This window comes from Salvelinus fontinalis, chromosome 34 (genome assembly GCF_029448725.1).
Source record: "Salvelinus fontinalis isolate EN_2023a chromosome 34, ASM2944872v1, whole genome shotgun sequence".
Classification (NCBI taxonomy): Eukaryota; Metazoa; Chordata; class Actinopteri; order Salmoniformes; family Salmonidae; genus Salvelinus; species Salvelinus fontinalis.
Window position 1 is genome coordinate 5,708,157 of NC_074698.1, and position 17,598 is coordinate 5,725,754.

At 44.5% G+C, this 17,598-nt stretch overlaps 1 protein-coding gene across 4 annotated transcripts; it reads left to right on the forward strand.

The window, feature by feature from the left end:
• Nucleotides 1-12,763: 12,763 nt before the first annotated feature.
• LOC129832923 (male-specific lethal 1-like 1) lies at nucleotides 12,764-17,418 on the forward strand. Of its 4 annotated transcripts, none has more exons than XM_055897052.1 (9): nucleotides 12,764-12,858; nucleotides 13,670-14,495; nucleotides 14,892-15,097; nucleotides 15,276-15,541; nucleotides 15,743-15,807; nucleotides 15,905-15,972; nucleotides 16,142-16,266; nucleotides 16,520-16,592; nucleotides 16,710-17,418. In XM_055897052.1, exons 2-9 carry the CDS (start codon nucleotides 13,818-13,820, stop codon nucleotides 16,798-16,800), a joined length of 1,572 nt encoding a protein of 523 aa, XP_055753027.1. In that variant the 5' UTR covers nucleotides 12,764-12,858; nucleotides 13,670-13,817; the 3' UTR covers nucleotides 16,801-17,418. The 4 variants fall into 4 exon arrangements, with proteins under 4 accessions (XP_055753027.1, XP_055753028.1, XP_055753029.1 ...); XM_055897053.1 differs by having other exon boundaries at nucleotides 12,782-12,854; XM_055897054.1 differs by lacking the exon at nucleotides 12,764-12,858 and adding an exon at nucleotides 12,876-13,237.
• Nucleotides 17,419-17,598: the final 180 nt, after the last annotated feature.

Sequence of the window (17,598 nt, forward strand, 5' to 3'; positions counted from 1 at the left end):
AGACGGAATATAGATTTACCACATATGCATTTATTTTACTTGTGAAAGCAACCACAAACATTTAAACAAGCGCTCTCTCTCCACTGGCAGGAGTTTGGAGAGTGCAAGTGGAGAGATGCCTATGGTGCGTCTTCTACACCGTAATCATTTTAACAAAGAATTCTAAATGCATCAAATTATCAATTTAAAGCAATTTTGACATAACAAAAGACAAGTAGGCCTATGCTAGTAAATGTTGCTTGATGCTTGAACGCTGGCGAGCTTGCAAAGTAAACGGATAATATTCTTAATTCCAAACTATTTTTGAAGCTTCATATTGTATTTATTATGGCAATCCTCTCTCCCTACAATTTGACGTTTGTGCTACACCTGATCCTATGGCTGTACCAATCAGCAATCTGTTCGCTAGCTCACCTGTCCTGTGTTGATTGACAAAGATGATGCTGCGGCTACTGTCTCTGGGTGTGTGGAGAATAATCCATGGACTTTGTGCAACAAAATGAGTGACAAAATTTTACTAAACCTGGCAAAATAATTTCAAGTATGAAGTCAAAGTCAAGTCCCGAATCTTGAGGCTCCATATCAAGTCTCAAGTTATTTTATTTTCTATCCTCTCTCAAGTCATCCAATTTGATCCCCTCGGAGACCGTTTATCAGACCCATGATTAAGCCCTATAGAAGTATTGCCAGTGCATTATGATTCATTAAAAACTGGGTGGTTTGAGCCCGGAATGCTGATTGGCTGACAGCTGTGGTATATCAGACCTTAAACCACAGGTATGACCAAACGTTTATTTTTACTGCTCTAATTACTTTGGTAACCAGTTTATAACAGCAATAAGGCACGGCTAAGGGCTGTGTCCAGGCACTGTGTCCTGGTATATTGTCCATATACCACACCCCCTCATGCCTTATTGCTTAATTATACAACGGGTGGGTCTAATCCTGAGTGCTGATTGGTTAAAACCGCATTCCAACTGTTGTCTATTCAACAAATTACCACCTGCTAAATCTATTAAGTTAAAATGCCTATTTACTCTGTTCCATCTGACTGCGCAATCCTCTGTCTCATCTCCCCAGTCAGGCAATTTATAAACTTGATCTCCACTATAAAAAGCATCTAGCCATTTCTTTTAGACTAACATTTAGTTTTCAACAGAGGAAATGTGTATAAACCTTGCTGTCTGTCTGTCTGTCTGACATTTGCAACATTGTTTCAATGTTCAAATTCGATCTCCAGCTGTCCCATAGTAGACAGAGAGGCAAGCAGGATTTCTCAGCCAGTCTAAATCATGAATCAACTGGCCTACTTTTTATGGATATACAGTTGAAGCAGAAGTTTACATACACTTAGGTTGGAGTCATTAAAACTCGTTTTTCAACCATTTCTTGTTAACAAACTATAGTTTTGGTAAGTTGGTTAGGACAAGTAATTTTCCCAACAATTGTTTACAGACAGATTATTTCACTTATAATTCACTTATAATTCAATTCCAGTGGGTCAGAAGTTTACATAGACTAAGTTGACTGTGCCTTTAAACAGTTTGGAAAATTCCAGAAAATGGCTTTAGAAGCTACTGATAGGCTAATTGACATCATTTGAGTCAATTGGAGGTGTACCTGCAGATGTATTTCAAGGCCTACCTTCAAACTCAGTGTCTCTTTGCTTGACATCATGGAAAAATCAAAAGAAATCAGCCAAGACCTCAGAAAAAAATGTAGACCTCCACATGTCTGGTTCATCCTTGGGAGCAATTTCCAAATGCCTGAAGGTACCACATTCATCTGTACAAACAATAGTACACAAGTACTATCAGCAAGGAAGAAGTCATTGCTCCAAAACTTCCATAAAAAAGCCGCACTACGCATGGGGACAAAGATCGTACTTTTTGGAGAAATGTCCTCTGGTCTGATGAAACAAAAATAGAACTGTTTGGCAATAATGCCCATCGTTCTGTTAGGAGGAAAAAGGGGGAGGCTTGCACGCCGAAGAACACCATCCCAACCGTGAAGCACGGGGGTGGCAGCATCATGTTGTGGGGGTGCTTTTGCTGCAGGAGGGACTGGTGCACTTCACAAAATAGATGGCATCATGAGGATGGAAAATTCTGTGGATATATTGAAGCAACATCTCAAGACATCAATCAGGAAGTTAAAGCTTGGTCGCAAATGGGTCTTCCAAATGGACAATGACCCCAAGCATACTGTCACACCCTGGCCTTTGTTATATTGATTTTCTTTATTAGTTTAGTTAGGTCAGGGTGTGACATGGGGGATGTTTGTGTGTTTTGTCTAGTTTAGGGTGTGTGTATTGTTTAGGGGGGTTTGTAGAATGTATGGGGTTGTGTTCAGTGTAGGTGTTTAGGAAAGTCTATGGTTGCCTGGTTTGGTTCTCAATCAGAGACAGCTGTTTATTGTTGTCTCTGATTGGGAGCCATATTTAAGGCAGCCATAGGCTATGGCCAAATTGTGGCAAAATGGCTTAAGGACAACAAAGTCAAGGTATTGTGGCCATCACAAAGCCCTGACCTCAATCCTATAGAAAATTTGTGAGTGTAACCGATGTGAAATGGCTAGCTAGTTAGCGGTGGTTCGAGCCCAGGTAGGGGTGAGGAGAAGGACGGAAGCTAAACTGTTACATTGATGCTGTTGACCCGGATCACTGGTTGCTGCGGAAAAGGAGGAGGTCAAAAGGGGGGTGAGTGTAACCGATATGAAATGGCTAGCTAGTTAGCGGTGGTGCGCGCTAATAGCATTTCAATCGGTGACATCACTCGCTCTGAGACCTGAAGGAGTTGTTCCCCTTGCTCTGCAAGGGCCGCGGCTTTTGTGGAGCAATGGGTAACGATGCTTCGTGGGTGTCAGTTGTTGAATGAAATAAATCATTCTCTCTACTATTATTCTGACATTTCACATTCTTAAAATAAAGTGGTGATCCTAACTGACATAAAACAGGGATTTTTTTACTAGGATTAAATGTCAGGGATTGTGAAAAACTGAATTTAAATGTATTTGACTGAGGTGTATGTAACTTCCAACTGTATACGAAGAAATGTCAATTGAAAAAAAGTCAAATGAAACGAATCGCAGCTACTGTAGTTTACAGTCTTTCCTGCTTCAGTTCGAAGTGACTGTGTTAGCTGTGTTGTTGGCTAGCTCCTCTGAAGAACAGTATCCTGATGAGTGAGCGCATTTTCTATGCCAGGCGAAATCGCGACTCTTTAGCTCATTGCTATGGATGAATCCAAATAAATGTCACTAGAAAACAGCTTAAACAAATGCAAATGTGGCTACTTTGCTGTTATTTGACTGCACTTTTTGACGTGACTGTAAATTAGCCATAGCTGGCTAGCTAGCAAGCACGGGATAAGAGGGTTGCCAGCAAGTATGGCAATGGAACATTTAGAAGGAACGACTGAGTCGCGTCAATAGATTCAAATCAAAAAGCCTGAATGACTGGGTCGCGTCTCTAGCAACCGAACCGATAGAACAAACGACCAGCCGGCTTGAGTAGCAACCCTAGATTTGTGTCAGGACTATATCTTGTGGAAGGATGAAATAGTATAGTACATTCATCAAAATAACATTTTTAATGAAAATATGTAAATAATTATTTGAATATGTTGGTAACCCCTTGTATAATGTGATAATGCCCTCGAAGCCGCACCCGAGCCAATATATCCTCCAAACACCGGCTTCTGGGCGTTATCACTTAAATACATGTATAACATTTCAAGTGCAATAACTGGAAATCCAATACAAAATGTTTGCTTAATAAACAAAATCCACATTGAATGATTAGCGTAGTGTTAGCTAGTTGTCTTTGCTGTCCTTGTATCCATGATAATTGTGTAGTTTAGAGAAATTTAGAGAAATTGTCGAGGTCACCTAGCCAGCTTCACTTTCAACAACGCAGCTACTGCTAGCCAGGCTACTTCACCAGCCAGCAGTACTATATCATTTTAGTCAATAAGATCTTTTATTTTATTTATTTTTTGCAACGTAAGCTTAACTTTCTGAACATTCGAGACGTGTAGCCCACTTGTCATTCTAATCTCCTTTGCTTTAGCGTAGCCTCTTCTGTAGCCTGTCAACTATGTGTCTGTCTATCCCTGTTCTCTCCTCTCTGCACAGACCATACAAACGCTTCACACCGCGTGGCCGCGCCCACCCTAACCTGGTGGTCCCAGCCCGCACGACCCACGTGGAGTTCCAGGTCTCCGGTAGCCTCTGGAACTGCCGATCTGCGGCCAACAAGGCAGAGCTCATCTCAGCCTATGCGTCCCTCCAGTCCCTCGACTTCTTGGCACTGACGGAAACATGGCTCACCACAGATAACACTGCTACTCCTACTGCTCTCTCTTCGTCTGCCCACGTGTTCTCGCACACCCCGAGAGCTTCTGGTCAGCGGGGTGGTGGCACCGGGATCCTCATCTCTCCCAAGTGGTCATTCTCTCTTTCTCCCCTTACCCATCTGTCTATCGCCTCCTTTGAATTCCATGCTGTCACAGTTACCAGCCCTTTCAAGCTTAACATCCTTATCATTTATCGCCCTCCAGGTTCCCTTGGAGAGTTCATCAATGAGCTTGATGCCTTGATAAGCTCCTTTCCTGAGGACGGCTCACCTCTCACAGTTCTGGGTGACTTTAACCTCCCCATGTCTACCTTTGACTCATTCCTCTCTGCCTCCTTCTTTCCACTCCTCTCCTCTTTTGACCTAACCCTCTCACCTTCCCCCCCTACTCACAAGGCAGGCAATACGCTTGACCTCATCTTTACTAGATGCTGTTCTTCCACTAACCTCATTGCAACTCCCCTCCAAGTCTCCGACCACTACCTTGTATCCTTTTCCCTCTCGCTCTCATCCAACACTTCCCACACTGCCCCTACTCGGATGGTATCGCGCCGTCCCAACCTTCGCTCTCTCTCCCCCGCTACTCTCTCCTCTTCCATCCTATCATCTCTTCCCTCTGCCCAAACCTTCTCCAACCTATCTCCTGATTCTGCCTCCTCAACCCTCCTCTCCTCCCTTTCTGCATCCTTTGACTCTCTATGTCCCCTATCCTCCAGGCCGGCTCGGTCCTCCCCTCCCGCTCCGTGGCTCGACGACTCATTGCGAGCTCACAGAACAGGGCTCCGGGCAGCCGAGCGGAAATGGAGGAAAACTCGCCTCCCTACGGACCTGGCATCCTTTCACTCCCTCCTCTCTACATTTTCCTCTTCTGTCTCTGCTGCTAAAGCCACTTTCTACCACTCTAAATTCCAAGCATCTGCCTCTAACCCTAGGAAGCTCTTTGCCACCTTCTCCTCCCTCCTGAATCCTCCTCCCCCTCTCCCCCCCTCCTCCCTCTCTGCAGACGACTTCGTCAACCATTTTGAAAAGAAGGTCGACGACATCCGATCCTCGTTTGCTAAGTCAAACGACACCGCTGGTTCTGCTCACACTGCCCTACCCTGTGCTTTGACCTCTTTCTCCCCTCTCTCTCCAGATGAAATCTCGCGTCTTGTGACGGCCGGCCGCCCAACAACCTGCCCGCTTGACCCTATCCCCTCCTCTCTTCTCCAGACCATTTCCGGAGACCTTCTCCCTTACCTCACCTCGCTCATCAACTCATCCCTGACCGCTGGCTACGTCCCTTCCGTCTTCAAGAGAGCGAGAGTTGCACCCCTTCTGAAAAAACCTACACTCGATCCCTCCGATGTCAACAACTACAGACCAGTATCCCTTCTTTCTTTTCTCTCCAAAACTCTTGAACGTGCCGTCCTTGGCCAGCTCTCCTGCTATCTCTCTCAGAATGACCTTCTTGATCCAAATCAGTCAGGTTTCAAGACTAGTCACTCAACTGAGACTGCTCTTCTCTGTATCACGGAGGCGCTCCGCACTGCTAAAGCTAACTCTCTCTCCTCTGCTCTCATCCTTCTAGACCTATCGGCTGCCTTCGATACTGTGAACCATCAGATCCTCCTCTCCACCCTCTCCGAGTTGGGCATCTCCGGCGCGGCCCACGCTTGGACTGCGTCCTACCTGACAGGTCGCTCCTACCAGGTGGCGTGGCGAGAATCTGTCTCCTCACCACGCGCTCTCACCACTGGTGTCCCCCAGGGCTCTGTTCTAGGCCCTCTCCTATTCTCGCTATACACCAAGTCACTTGGCTCTGTCATAACCTCACATGGTCTCTCCTATCATTGCTATGCAGACGACACACAATTAATCTTCTCCTTTCCCCCTTCTGATGACCAGGTGGCGAATCGCATCTCTGCATGTCTGGCAGACATATCAGTGTGGATGACGGATCACCACCTCAAGCTGAACCTCGGCAAGACGGAGCTGCTCTTCCTCCCGGGGAAGGACTGCCCGTTCCATGATCTCGCCATCACGGTTGACAACTCCATTGTGTCCTCCTCCCAGAGCGCTAAGAACCTTGGCGTGATCCTGGACAACACCCTGTCGTTCTCAACTAACATCAAGGCGGTGGCCCGTTCCTGTAGGTTCATGCTCTACAACATCCGCAGAGTACGACCCTGCCTCACACAGGAAGCGGCGCAGGTCCTAATCCAGGCACTTGTCATCTCCCGTCTGGATTACTGCAACTCGCTGTTGGCTGGGCTCCCTGCCTGTGCCATCAAACCCCTACAACTCATCCAGAACGCCGCAGCCCGTCTGGTGTTCAACCTTCCCAAGTTCTCTCACGTCACCCCGCTCCTCCGCTCTCTCCACTGGCTTCCAGTTGAAGCTCGCATCCGCTACAAGACCATGGTGCTTGCCTACGGAGCTGTGAGGGGAACGGCACCTCAGTACCTTCAGGCTCTGATCAGGCCCTACACCCAAACAAGGGCACTGCGTTCATCCACCTCTGGCCTGCTCGCCTCCCTACCACTGAGGAAGTACAGTTCCCGCTCAGCCCAGTCAAAACTGTTCGCTGCTCTGGCACCCCAATGGTGGAACAAACTCCCTCACGACGCCAGGACAGCGGAGTCAATCACCACCTTCCGGAGACACCTGAAACCCCACCTCTTCAAGGAATACCTAGGATAGGATAAAGCAATCCTTCTGCCCCCCCCCCCTTAAAAGATTTAGATGCACTATTGTAAAGTGGCTGTTCCACTGGATGTCATTAGGTGAATGCACCAATTTGTAAGTCGCTCTGGATAAGAGCGTCTGCTAAATGACTTAAATGTAAATGTAATGTAAATGAATACCCCAAAACCAACATTAGTTATGTATTGACTAAATTGATTAGCAAGAGAAGACAAGCATTATCAAAAATAGACCTACACATGAATGTCACTCATGTCTTTTACGTATGTAATGAGCACTTGTGTGACCATAAATAAGAACAGGGAGATACGTGGCCTATATTCGTCATGCTATCTGTCTCGAATTAGGACTTCCGTATCTGTCACGATCGTCTATGGGTGAGAGAGAGGACCAAGGCGCAGCGTGTGCAAAATACATTCTCTTTTATTTAGAGAAATGAAAAACACGAAAACGAACACTGAATACAAACTAAACAAAAGTGAAGCTAAATGACGTAAGTGCAATGACAAGCAACAAACGTTCAACATAGACAATTACCCACATTAACCTAATGCCTATGGCTGCCTTAAATATGGCTCCCAATCAGAGACAATGAATGACAGCTGTCTCTGATTGAGAACCCTTCAGGCAACCATAGACTTACCTAGACAACTACACTAGACACTGCCCCATACACATACAACACCCCTAGACACTACAAAAACACATACATTCCCCATGTCACACCCTGACCTAACTAAAATAATAAAGAAAACAAAGATAACTAAGGCCAGGGCGTGACAGTATCATCTTAACCATATCTTACTACCTGTCACCGTCTGCCTATTTGGTGAGGTGTGCCCTTGGCCTGGAGAGCCAAGGTGCCCTTCATGCTAGTTTACCAGACAGCATGACCCGAAAAGCCAATCTCATCTTTGGGGATAGGAAAGTTTGGTTTTCAATAAAGGTCTGTACTATAGCCAGCAGCTCTCCAAGATCTGTCTCAGAGATGAGATGCAACCCAGAGCAGGTTACCAAACTCCATATTTGGGGTTAATCGGGAGATGCACGGTTGTTCTCCAAGTTCTATTGCTATAAGTGAAATCATTTGAAGTTATTTTTTGAGGTTATTATTCCCTTCCTAAGGCACATGAGTATCACACAGATCGGTGTATAGGCTTTAACTGGTTTCTTCTATTCGTTCAGCATACTGAAATAATGTTGCCATATCTGTTTTGAATCTTGGGCAGAGCATCACCTTAATGGTCAAACGGATAAAGAGCGTATCATATCTCGTGCCTTTAGGAATCAAGAGTTGTTTGTGTTTGGTTATCAGGTGTGCCACCGGCGGTGATTCTTATGTGCCATGCACCCGCATATGCTGCAGCAGTTCAGTGTTTCCGTCTCTGTTGATCTTTTATCACCGGCTCGCCTTGAATGAATGACGTTTGAAAGAAAAACACTGCCAGCACGCCTTGGTGACTAATGAGAGCCTAATGAAAAAGGTTTCTTTACGATTTGATTCCTTTGAGAACCTTGCCATACAGGCTTTTATGAGACACTCCAAATGATGACTTTGGACAGCCTTAATTTAGACACTGCATTGGGCATTGCACCTTCAAAATGTCAATATGTTGCTTGATGAGGTTGAGAATTCAGCCTACCATTATTTTTGTATTTTTATTTCAATAATTCAGGCTATACTTTTCAACATGCTACCAATTTACCCTTTCAATATTCAGGTCCCACACCTAACCACTGTTTCAGTAGCCCATTCAATTGCTGTTGTTTTTTTGCATGGGAGTGTTATGTTGCTGTGTTGCAGGGCTACGAAATGTAGCAGTAACCTAACATCGACTTCCCATGCTAAATATGGCAGTGGTCAAGTTATACAAAAAAAGTTATAGCCTATGCATGGTCAGGTGCATGGACTATTTCTTAATGTTATGTATCAACTGTGTCTGCCGGTCTCTGTCTTGTCTATCTGTCTGTTTACGTATGAAGAGAACGGCTCCAGCACTCTTCCTGGACAACTACCTTCCAGTAGGTTAGAGAGAGAGAGAGACTTGTGAATGAGGAGGTCCACTATGCCCATCTCTTGTTACTAACCACACCTACTTATGAGAGATGTATGTTTGCGCATGAGTAGCCATATACAGTAGCCATATACAGTACCAGTCAAACGTTTGGACACACCTACTCATTCAAGGGTTTTTCTTTATTTTTACTATTTTCTACATTGTAGAATAATAGTGAAGACATCAACATGATGAAAGAACACATCTGGAATCATGTAGTAACCAAAAAAGTGTTAAGCAAATCAAAATATATTTTATATTTGAGATTCTTCAAAGTAGCCACCCTTTGCCTTGATGACAGCTTTGCACACTCTTGGCTTTCTCTCAACCAGCTTCATGATGTAGTCACCTGGAATGCATTTAAATTAACAGGTGTGCCTGGTTAAAAGTTAATTTTGTGGAATTTCTTTCCTTCTTACTGCATTTGAGACAATCAGTTGTGTTGTGACAGGGTAGGGGAGGAATACAGAAGATAGCCCTATTTGGTGAAATACCATATTATGGCAAGAACAGCTCAAATAAGCAAAGAGAAACGACAGTCCATCATTACTATAAGACATGAACGTCAGTCAATCCGGAAAATTTCAAGAACTTTGAAAGTTTCTTCAAGTGCAGTCGCAAAAACCATCAAGCACTATGATGAAACTGGCTCTCATGAGGACCACCACAGGAAAGGAAGACCCAGAGTTACCTCTGCTGCAGAAGATAAGTTCATTAGAGTTACTAGCCTCAGAAATTGCAGCCCAAATAAATGCTTCACAGAATTCAAGTAACATACACATCTCAACATCAACTGTTCATAGGAGACTGCTTGAATCAGGCCTTCATGTTCGAATTGCTGCAAAGAAACCACTACTAAAGGACACCAATAAGAAGAAGAGACTTGCTTGGGCCAAGAAACACGAGCAATAGACATTAGACCAGTGGAATCTGTCCTTTGGTCTGATGAGTCTGTGTCTTTTTGAGACGCAGTGTAGGTGAACGGATGATCTCCGCATGTGTGGTTCCCACCTTGAAGCATGGAGGAGGAGTTGTGTGGGTGCTTTGCTGGTGACACTGTTGGGATTTATTTAGAATTCAAGGCACACTTAACCAGCATGGGTACCACAGTATTCTGCAGAGATACGCCATCCCATCTGGTTTGCACTTAGTGGGACTATAATTTGTTTTTCAACAGGATAATGACCCAAAACACACCTCCAGGCTGTGTAAGGGCTATTTGACCAAGAAGGAGAGTTTTGAAGTGCTGCATTAGATGACCTGGCCTCCACAATCACCTGACCTCAACCCAATTGAGATGGTTTGGGATGAGTTGGACCGCAGAGTGAAGGAAAAGCAGCCAAGAAGTGCTCAGCATATGGGGAAACTCCTTCAAGACTGCTGGAAAAACATTCCTCATGAAGCTGGTTGAGAGAATGCCAAGAGTGTGCAAGGCTGTCATCAAGGCAAAGGGTGGCTACTTTGAAGAATCTCTAATCTAAAATATATTTAGATCTCTTTAACACTTTTTTGGTTACTACATGGTTCCAGATGTGTTATTTCCTCATTGTGATGTCTTCACTATTATTCTACAATGTAGAAAATAGTAAAAATAAAGAAAAACCCTTGAATGAGTAGATGTGTCCAAATTTTTGACTGGTGCTGTACATATATATATATATTATGTGCATAAATATAGTCGACAACAGTTGGCCAACAGGACTATCATTTATCTCAAAGCCTATTCTAGTTTTGAATTGCCTAAACATTTCATCATCTAAACCGCCACTTGTATATTGTTGAACTCGAATCCTTTAAAAGTTTCAGTGAAGACGTGACTGAAGTAAAAGTAGGTCACATCGCGAGTCTCGCCGCCTCCCAACCTACTGTTCGCGTGACTCACCGACAGTAAATGTGTGGGCTCAACCATACTGCAGACATTGGGCAACTGTATAGTCAAATGGTGCAAATGTTATGCCTCTCTTCTCTGGTATATTATTAAGCAATAAGGCACGAGTGGTTGTGGTATATGGCCAATATACCACGGCTATGGGCTGTTCTTAGGCAAGACGCGTCGCGGAGTGGCCAAGGTGCCTTATTGCTATTTTTAACTAGTTACCAACATAATTAGAGTAGTAAAAATACATGTTTTGTCATACCCATGGTAGTGGTATATGATCTGATATACCATGACTGTCAGCCAATCAGCATTCAGGGCTCGAACCACCCAATTTATAATCAAGCATGTCTCATACTCAAAATACTAAGTAATTAGTCCAGCTCGTAGTGTTTTATGATCATATCCAATGTGTCCTTATTTTTCTCCCAAAATAATAGGGACATGTTGTATAGGCCTACGGTATTTGGACATCACGTTTATTTAAAAATTCACAATACCCGTAGGCAAAATTATAATTCATTTATTCCAATAAAATAACAACATTGTAAGCTATGCCATAATGTATAGCGCATAGAGGAAACTTCTCACACTATCCTCAATTGGATCAGCATCCATATCCATACGACATGCAGAAGAAAACATTAAAACCTGGCAGAGCTCATTACCATTCTTGAGAAGAATTCCAATTATAATAAAATAACTTAGACTATTTAACTGCCACTCCGTTTTATTATAGTATTTGTAAAACAAATATATATAATTCTTAGGTGCATATTTTGTCGCAGGGTCCCCCCAGTGCGCCATGTGAGCGCTGTAGCACAGAGGACGGCTCTGCCAGCCCGGGAGCGTGAGAGGAGTGTCGACACGAATAAACACTACAGCGGCTATGCATGCTCACCCGGCCTGTCCACGTGACAGGGGTGCTGTTACGACCATGCATGGGGGCCGATCCTCTGCTATTTTCGTGGAGAAAATACCACTTTAGTGTAGCAGCAATCAGTCACAGGCTACATCAATGTAAACACTTATCAGAGGAGGGGTAGAGAGACATGTGAGGGAAGAATATATCTCCATATTATAGAATTAGGCTATAGCCTATTCGGGGGAAAAAACGACCTAGCACGAGGCATAACTTTTTATTTTTGAATGTTTCTTTGTATTCATATGTTATTAGGTGATTGTTTTTTTTTGCCGTTGAAGGTGGCCTGTCCATGCATGCTTATGAAAAACAGTTCACTATAAACAGGTGTTGCAACTGAATGTTACTTTACAAACAATGATGGGTGGGACTGACACCCGTTTCAGTTAGGAAAGTGTGCCCTCTAGTGGTAAAAGAGCGGCATTGATCCACAGTGACACCAACGTAGCAGCCTGTGGTCTCTAGTGTTGAGAGATATTAACTTATTTATAAGAAAAATAGTAACATGTAATGGTTTATCTTCAACGAATCTTCAACATAACTCCCTTACAAGATAGGGAATTTGGGAGCCCAAAATTGTCCTCTCCCCAAATAGAGAAGATCCCAACCTAATATCAAGCAAGCAGATGAAATGCCATAATGCTGTATCCATTCCACAGTACTTAAAAAAAATTTTTTGGTGGTGACTGAGCCAGTTGCCAATTGGTTTCACCTAATCCGCTTGTGAATAGAGAAATAATAATTTCATCATGGTTGCACAAAAAATATGAACTACAACAAATAGTAACAATCATTAAAATTAGGTAGGAATATGCATTTGTCTTGGCATTTTTATCCTTCAGAAATCCTTTGAGCTCAAGTGCAACCGCTCGCTAATTGACCAATCAGAGGCGAGCATACGGGGAACGCATGCGCAGTATCATTATTTTTAAACGACCTGAGAAGGTGGGCATCAAGGCGGTAGGTGAGTTCCAATGAGTACAGAGAATATCAAATAGACAGGTGGCCTTTAGTCATAAGTGTAAAGCACAATATGTTATAACGTTCAAGAGAAAAACGTAACTTTGGAAAGCGTTTAAAGTTAAAATGGCGTCAAATGAGACCGGGTTGGTTGAAGGCAAAGTGGCTGTCATTGTTTTGCTCTTTCCTGCGGACCTAAAATGGAGGACTTGGCTAACCAGCTAACGTAGCTAGCCAACTAAGCGACTGCAGCTCATCTGTAACGTTTGTTATTCTAGGACTGTTTCCCTTGTAACCAAGCAATTGGCAGTTGCTTCAAAATGTATTCTCCACTCACCCGTTTTCTTTCAAACACCGGCTAGGTCAGTTATACACATCATTAGGTAACGTTAGCCGACTAAACTCAACTATTTAATGATTGTATTAGGGTAACGTTAGTTAACTACCTCGTCTGTTAGGCATACACATGTGTTGTTGAGAAGCATGTCAGCTAATCTCCCTGGGTAGCTCGATTTTTGTTATTGTGTCAGCTTGTTGGTTCATGTGTCAATATCATACAGATTATTCATGGACGTATAGAAATGTGTGAGGGGAAATTGTAGTTAGTAGCTACCAGAGATTGAGAACACTAACGTCACTAGCGAAGTCGCTTTCTGGTTGGGCGATATCTGCTGTAAGAGAGGGGGCCAACTTGGTAGAAGGTGGCTGATTCCTGTCTGTTTCAACATTTGATTTGAGTTCGTTTATACCTGATAGACATAAGGTTATGTTGAATTAACTGTGTGCCCATATGACATCCCTCCCTTGTATTTCAGGCTTGCATGGACATCTAGACAGCCCACTGCTGAGGAGAACCGGCATCCACGGTGTGAGATCAAGCTCTTTGTGCCACCAACGCCCCTGTCAGGAGGACATTGGTGGGCGTTGGTTGGCAAGGGTTCTGGTTGTAGGATTGCCACAACAATGACATCCACTGTGTTCACAAGTGGAGGATATAAGCTGGACACAGTAGGGAAGATTGATTTGGTCAAAGCTCCAGCGGGAGGAACACCTGATTCCTTCTGCGGCCTGAGGAGGGAGCCAAGTGAATATGTCATCGGAGTCCCCAACGTGCTGGGCAGTATCCACAACAGCAGCGGCCAGCAGCTTCAGGGGAAAGCCAAGGTGGTGCCAGGACAGGGACCGATTACCTGCAGGCCTGGATCTGGACAGAACCTTGGACTTGGGTCGGGGCAAGAGGAGAACTGGGTGAGCTTTGGAGCCCAAACTCCCCAGGGCAAACCGATGGGGGGCGAAGGCACCACACAAGTCAAGAGCAAGACACTACTAGGACAGACAAACAGCAATATGGGCAAGACGGACCTTGGAGTGCACAACACTATCAAACAGCCCCGGGACGATGTAGTGGGTGGCAGGGAGGTCAGAGGGACTGCTACGGCAGCAGTCATGGGGGCACAGTCATCAGAACACAGCCCAGACTGCAAAAGAGGGAATATTAGGAAAGGGCCTGGTCACTCCCCTACACAGACCAGCTGCATACGCCAGATCCTCCTCCTCCAACTGGAACTCATTGAACAACAGCAACAGCAGCTCCAGTCCAAGAGTAAGGAGATAGATGACCTCAAAGCTGAGAAGGAAATGGTATGCTAGCAAACACTCCAAACACAAATGTATAACATTTCAATTGTCAAAACTGGTCAGCATATTTTGTGAACATTTTTCCAGAATAATCAGCAGCAGATATTTTCCCTCCAACCTAGGCCAGCTCCACAATGCCACCAGTGGTATTGTGATGTAATAGCAGTGCAGCACTATTATGAGATCATTGTTTCAATGAAGTGTGATGTAATTGAAGTCAACTAAATCAGCCTCAAACACATTCAATATCTTTTTGTTGTACTCTTATGGACTGGAAATGTCACAAGTGTTGAAGAGAATAGGCTACCCTTCAAGACAAACTATTTAAATGCCAAATCATAAGGAGGTATAAACCTCACTTTAGCCCCACTGACGTGACGTGTTTTTTCACTACTGCAGCTCATGGCGCGGATCGAGCGCATGGAGCGCCGTCTGCAGCTAGGTAAGAAGGATGGGTTTGACCAGCACCCCACCCACATCCCTAGCCGGCAACAAGACCAGGCAGCAATGCCAGGGACACCAGAGGGGCAGGGGCTGTCTGAGGGCCGCAGCAGCCATACACCCCGAACACTGAATTTTGGCAGAGGAGGCAAGGGCCACAAACGGTAGGGCTCCACATTCAGGTAGAGGTAGCAATGTTTTTTATTATTTTTTTAGACTCCATGATATGACATACTTCCTAGATGCATACATGGATATATATATATATGTACTGTAGATGCATGTAAAAAGCCCTTATTGTCCCTCACGCAATTCCTCTAAAGGTTATGTTCTTGCCAATAGGCGTTTCCTCTTCCAGGACCCCAGGGCAGCCAAACGACGTGCCCAAGCCAAGTCTTCCCAGTCCCCACACAACGAGGCGCTTCTCCCCAAAGAGGAGCCACTGGACGGAGGAGAGTTCTCTGATGAGTCTCCTGGAACCAGCTCGGCTGCCACTGAGGAACTGGACTACCTGTCCACCACAGACATATACCTGTGTCGCTGGCATGTGCCTCCCCCGTCACCAACTTCGCGAGAGCCCTCACCCAAGAAGGAGGAGCCTGTGGCCAGTGAGTGTTACAAATTGTTATGAAATGGTTGTATTGGAAGCAGTGCATAGAACAACGCATAAGAAGGCTGTGACTTGGGCCTAAGTATGTAGGAATAGGCCACATTATTGCTTTTTGTTGCTGTATCTTTTGGAAAATGTGCTAAACAGGATTTGTAACATTCCATGGGTGGTGGAATGACCTTCTCCCTCTTGTACACAGTTCCCTCATGGAAGGAAAACCTTATGGAGCCCCTAGGAGAGGAGGAGGCATCTGATATCCCTGAGGTGGCTACTTGTCTTTTGCTGTGAAGCCCTAGGCTGGTGGAAGTCCAGATTGGACCCCTGGTCAGGAGGTCTAAAGTCCAACTGTTTTCTCTTCCAGAATCTGGATGACAATGTCTTCCTGAAGCGCCACTCGAAGCATGAACTGGATGAGAAGAGAAGGAAGAGGTAAGGGAGGGCTGGAGTTTTCCCTCTGCTTTGTTTGCATGTCTGACCAACTCTTGCTATGAGTTGGTCTGTTTCTCTGGCCACATTATGTGCCTTTCTCCTTTTGTGTGTCCCTTATTTTGACCTTCCGTCACTGTGTTCTTCACTCTCCTTCATTCACCTCCCATAGATGGGACATCCAGCGGATCCGTGAGCAGCGGATGTTCCAGCGACTGCAGCAGCGCATGAACAAGAGGAATGGTATACAAGAGAGTGAGCCAGAAGTGTTCTCCTTCTACCCAGAAGCTGAGGATGGTAAGCACCTATACACTGAATTGTTAGATACTACTGCACTGTTGGAGCTAGGATTACAAGCATTTAACTACACCCGCAATAACATCTGGCAAATATGTGTATGTGACCAATTAAATTAAATATTTTTTTTTAGATATTGCCAAAAAACAACTATCCCATAAGGAATGTTTGTTGAGATGAAATGTAGTCAGTAGAAATACTGGGCAGGGTCTTGTACTCAATGCTTATGAAAGTGTTGTTTCTCTCTCCTCAGTGGAGTACCTCATGATCACCCCCCACCTTCCAGTGGTGGTGTTTGGCCGACCTCTGCCAAAGCTGTCAAGACGGTGAGTTGAGTCATACGCACTGGTTCTTGAATAACATCAAGCTAAACATCACTTGAATAAAATCCGAGTCCTTGCTTCTCAACCTAAACCCCTGTGTTTCTCTATTCACCCTTGAAGGATCTTTGACCTGCCCTGGCTGGATGAGCGGAGCCGCTGTCGAGTAGAGGTGCCCAAAAAGCATACCCCCCACCGGACCTGCCGTAAATAAATCTGTCCTTTCCACCTGAGTCCAAGAGAGGAGACACTGGCTGGGTTGGTGCCAGGCAGGACTCCGCTGTGTAAACGTCTGCCTTGTTATTTGGGAGAGGAACACACATAGGAGATGGGGGAATTGCATGCCACAATCCCCTAAAATCAAAGGATGCACTGTGCCACAGTTTGGACATGGTTGCTGGACTGCAGAACAGATCCTATAGTAGGGCTTGTTTGGAAGAAGATTGAGGGTGGTGTGGACTATCCAGGAAGAGCAGAGATGTGTCTCTAGATTCCCACTGGGTTAATTTGAGGACAGTTTTCCTCTTTGCAACTTCACCCCAAAAATTCCCACGCTAAAGAACTTTACAGACTGTTGACGTTGTCATTCACATTGACATGCCTCATATTTAAACAGCGCAGAATGGCTCTGACTCCCATCTGTATGTGATTGCTGTTGCGTCCTATAGAAAGGAGATCTCCTGTTGGAGATAAAAGGGTGAAAAAAACATTGGACATTAGGAGAGTGAGATGATTTGAAAGCGCTTCAGCAGCACTTATGGTTTGTGTTTCAAACAAGATGTTGTAATTAGAAAAAAAAAGCTTCATGAACACGACTTGGTTTTCTTTTGAATTGTGTCTGTGCCTGATTTGATAGGTGCAGGATATAAAATGACCTTGAAAGCACTGGAACATAATGGAAATTGGGGAAGAATTAGGTATGTGAAAAAAAGTGAATCTTTATCAATATATTGTCTGGTTAATAATTCATATTCATTCAACTCTGAGGAGATTTCAGGATGACATCATACTG